The sequence below is a fragment of the Corvus brachyrhynchos genome, unplaced genomic scaffold (genome assembly GCF_000691975.1).
Source record: "Corvus brachyrhynchos isolate BGI_N302 unplaced genomic scaffold, ASM69197v1 scaffold118, whole genome shotgun sequence".
Classification (NCBI taxonomy): domain Eukaryota; kingdom Metazoa; phylum Chordata; class Aves; order Passeriformes; family Corvidae; genus Corvus; species Corvus brachyrhynchos.
Window position 1 is genome coordinate 10142 of NW_008239534.1, and position 3699 is coordinate 13840.

Consider the following 3699-nt stretch of genomic DNA (forward strand, 5'->3'; position numbering starts at 1 on the left):
GGTCACCATTGTCTTGGGTGGGTGGCTAATTCGGGGTAATTAGGGGTGATTAGGGGTCATTACACGGGCGCCCACCCACGCCACCACGACACCATGGTGGGGCTGGTCAAGACGGTCACCATTATCTTGGGTGGGTGTCATTAGGGGTCATTAGGGTTAATTAGGGGTTAATTGGGTTGGGTGAGTTGTTAGAGAGGTTGGTCTCCATCATCCTGGGTGGGTGGTTAATTAGGGGTAATTAGGGGTCATTACCCAGGCCGCCACCCGTGCCACTGCCAAACCATGGTGGGGCTGGTCAAGACGGTCACCATCATCCTGGGTGGGCAGTTAATTAGGGGTAATTAGGGGTTAATTAGGGCTTAATTGGGTTGGGTGGCTTGTTAGAGGAGTTGGTCACCATCACCTCGGGTGGGTGGTTCATTAGGGAGTAATTTAGGGTTAATTAGGGGTTAATTGGGTCGAGTGGGTCATTAGAGGTGTTAATTAAGTGGGTTGGTCACCATCATCCTCAGTGGGTAGTTAATTAGGCGTTAATTGGGTTGGGTGGGTCATTAGAGGGGGTAAGTAGGGCAATTAAGCAGGTTGGTCACCATCATCCTCGGTGGCTAGTTCGTTGGGTGGTAATTTAGGGATAATTAAGTGGGCGGGTCATTAGAGGGGTAATTAGCGCGGTTAATTAAGCAGGTTGCTCCCCATCATCCTCGATGGGTCTTTAGAGGGGGTAATTAGAGTTAATTAATTGGGTTGGTCACCATCAGTCTTGGTGGGTGCTTAATTCGGGGTTGATTAAGTGGGTGGGTCATTAGAGGGGTAATTAGCGCGGTTAATTAAGCAGGTTGCTCCCCATCATCCTCGGTGGGTCTTTAGAGGGGGTAATTAGAGTTAATTAATTGGGTTGGTCACCATCAGTCTTGGTGGGTGCTTAATTCGGGGTTGATTAAGTGGGTGGGTCATTAGAGGGGTAATTAGCGGGGTTAATTAATTGGCTTGGGGGTGGGGTGGCAGCTGGAGGGCCCACTTTTCCCCTCTTTTCCCGCTTTTCCAGCTGCCTTTGGGATCTCCTGGATCTTTTTTCCATCCCTTTTCCCTCTTTTCCCTCAAAGACTCACCCAGGGGATCCCATGGAACGCTTTGGGACGGAACATGGCCGCAGGTCTCTTCCTTACGCCCACAAATCCCACCCCAACCCCTCCAATTCCCCACTTTTCCCTTTCTCTTCCCGCTTTTCCAGCTGCCTTCGGGATCTCCTGGATGTTTTTCCATCTCTTTTCCCTCAAAGACTCACCCCAGGAATCCCATGGAATTCTTTGGGACGGAACATGGCCGCCGGTCTCTTCCTTACGCCCACAAATCCCACCCCAACCCCTCCAATTCCCCACTTTTCCCTTTCTCTTCCCGCTTTTCCAGCTGCCTTCGGGATCTCCTGGATGTTTTTTCCATCCCTTTTCCCTCTTTTCCCTCAAAGACTCACCCCAGGGATCCCATGGAACGCTTTGGGACGGAACATGGCCGCCGGTCTCTTCCTTACGCCCACAAATCCCACCCCAACCCCTCCAATTCCCACTTTTCCCTTTCTCTTCCCGCTTTTCCAGCTGCCTTCGGGATCTCCTGGATGTTTTTCCATCTCTTTTCCCTCAAAGATCCCCACAGGGATCCCATGGAATTCTTTGGGTTAGATCATCGCTGTCGGCTGCTTCGTTAGTCCCACAAATTCCATCCCAACCCCTCCAATTCCCACTTTTCCCTTTCTCTTCCCGCTTTTCCAGCTGCCTTCGGGATCTCCTGGATGTTTTTCCATCTCTTTTCCCTCAAAGATCCCCACAGGGATCCCATGGAATTCTTTGGGTTAGATCATCGCTGTCGGCTGCTTCGTTAGTCCCACAAATTCCATCCCAACCCCTCCAATTCCCACTTTTCCCCTCTTTTCCCGCTTTTCCCGCTGCCTTCGGGATCTCCTGGATGTTTTTTCCATCCCTTTTCCCTCTTTTCCCTCAAAGACTCACCCCAGGGATCCCATGGAACGCTTTGGGACGGAACATGGCCGCCGGTCTCTTCCTTACGCCCACAAATCCCACCCCAACCCCTCCAATTCCCACTTTTCCCTTTCTCTTCCCGCTTTTCCAGCTGCCTTCGGGATCTCCTGGATGTTTTTCCATCTCTTTTCCCTCAAAGATCCCCACAGGGATCCCATGGAATTCTTTGGGTTAGATCATCGCTGTCGGCTGCTTCGTTAGTCCCACAAATTCCATCCCAACCCCTCCAATTCCCACTTTTCCCCTCTTTTCCCACTTTTCCAGCTGCCTTTGGGATCTTCTGGATGTTTTTCCATCCCTTTTCCCTCAAAGACTCACCCCGGGGATCCCATGGAACGCTTTGGGACGGAACATGGCCGCCGGTCTCTTCCTTACGCCCACAAATCCCACCCCAACCCCTCCAATTCCCACTTTTCCCTTTCTCTTCCCGCTTTTCCAGCTGCCTTCGGGATCTCCTGGATGTTTTTCCATCTCTTTTCCCTCAAAGATCCCCACAGGGATCCCATGGAATTCTTTGGGTTGGAAGCACCCAACGCGTCGTTGCCGGCTTCTTCGTTAGCCCCGCAAATTCCATCCCAACACCTCCAATTCCCACTTTTCCCCTCTTTTCCCGCTTTTCCAGCTGCCTTTGGGATCTCCTGGATCTTTTTTCCATCCCTTTTCCCTCTTTTCCCTCAAAGACTCACCCAGGGATCCCATGGAACGCTTTGGGATGGAACATGGCCGCCGGTCTCTTCCTTACGCCCACAAATTCCACCCCAACCCCTCAGTTCCCACTTTTCCCCTCTTTTCCCACTTTTCCAGCTGTCTTCGGGATCTCCTGGATGTTTTTCCATCTCTTTTCCCTCAAAGATCCCCACAGGGATCCCATGGAATTTGTTGGGTTTGAATGTCGCTGCCGGCTGCTTCCTTATGCCCACAAATTCCATCCCAACCCCTCCAATTCCCACTTTTTCCCTCTTTTCCAGCTGCCTTTTCCAGCTTCCTTTGGGATCTTCTGGATGTTTTCCCATCTCTTTTCCCTCAAAGACTCACCCCAGGAATCCCATGGAATTCTTTGGGATGGAACATGGCCGCCGGTCTCTTCCTTACGCCCACAAATTCCATCCCAACCCCTCCAATTCCCCACTTTTCCCCTCTTTTCCCGCTTTTCCAGCTGCCTTCGGGATCTCCTGGATGTTTTTCCATCTCTTTTCCCTCAAAGATCCCCACAGGGATCCCATGGAATTCTTTGGGTTGGAAGCACCCAACGCGTCGTTGCCGGCTTCTTCGTTAGCCCCGCAAATTCCATCCCAACCCCTCCAATTCCCACTTTTCCCCTCTTTTCCCACTTTTCCAGCTGCCTTTGGGATCTCCTGGATCTTTTTTCCATCCCTTTTCCCTCTTTTCCCTCAAAGACTCACCCCAGGGATCCCATGGAATTCTTTGGGATGGAACATGGCCGCCGGTCTCTTCCTTACGCCCACAAATCCCACCCCAACCCCTCCAATTCCCCACTTTTCCCTTTCTCTTCCCGCTTTTTCCAGGTGCCTTCGTGATCTGCTGGACGCCGGGCCAGGTGGTGCTGCTGCTGGACGGGCTGGGTTGCCAGAGCTGTGACGTGCTGGCCGTGGAGAAGTACGTGCTGCTGCTGGCCGAGGTCAACTCGCTGATCAACGCCGTCGTC

At 52.2% G+C, this 3699-nt stretch overlaps 2 protein-coding genes across 2 annotated transcripts in view; both read left to right on the forward strand.

The window, feature by feature from the left end:
• Positions 1-3699, forward strand: part of LOC103620411 (lysophosphatidic acid receptor 2-like) — a gene marked incomplete at both ends in the record, with an annotated part of 6214 nt that extends 2515 nt beyond the window's left edge. The window contains one exon of the mRNA XM_017741186.1: positions 3560-3699. Coding sequence (XP_017596675.1) covers positions 3560-3699 — 140 coding nt within the window. The remainder of the gene's footprint in view (positions 1-3559) is intronic.
• Positions 1024-3553, forward strand: LOC108448418. The gene is made up of 2 exons (XM_017741189.1): positions 1024-1961; positions 2147-3553. The coding sequence occupies exons 1-2, from the start codon at positions 1144-1146 to the stop codon at positions 2232-2234; spliced, it is 906 nt and encodes a 301-aa protein (XP_017596678.1). The 5' UTR covers positions 1024-1143; the 3' UTR covers positions 2235-3553.

Excerpts from the sequence above, each read along its gene's own strand:
- LOC108448418 (XM_017741189.1), top strand. The coding sequence starts at position 1,144 with ATGGCCGCAGGTCTCTTCCTTACGCCCACAAATCCCACCCCAACCCCT. Across the intron at positions 1,962-2,146 it reads GCCTTCGGGATCTCCTGGAT|GTTTTTCCATCTCTTTTCCC; the intron begins GTTTTTTCCATC and ends GATCTCCTGGAT.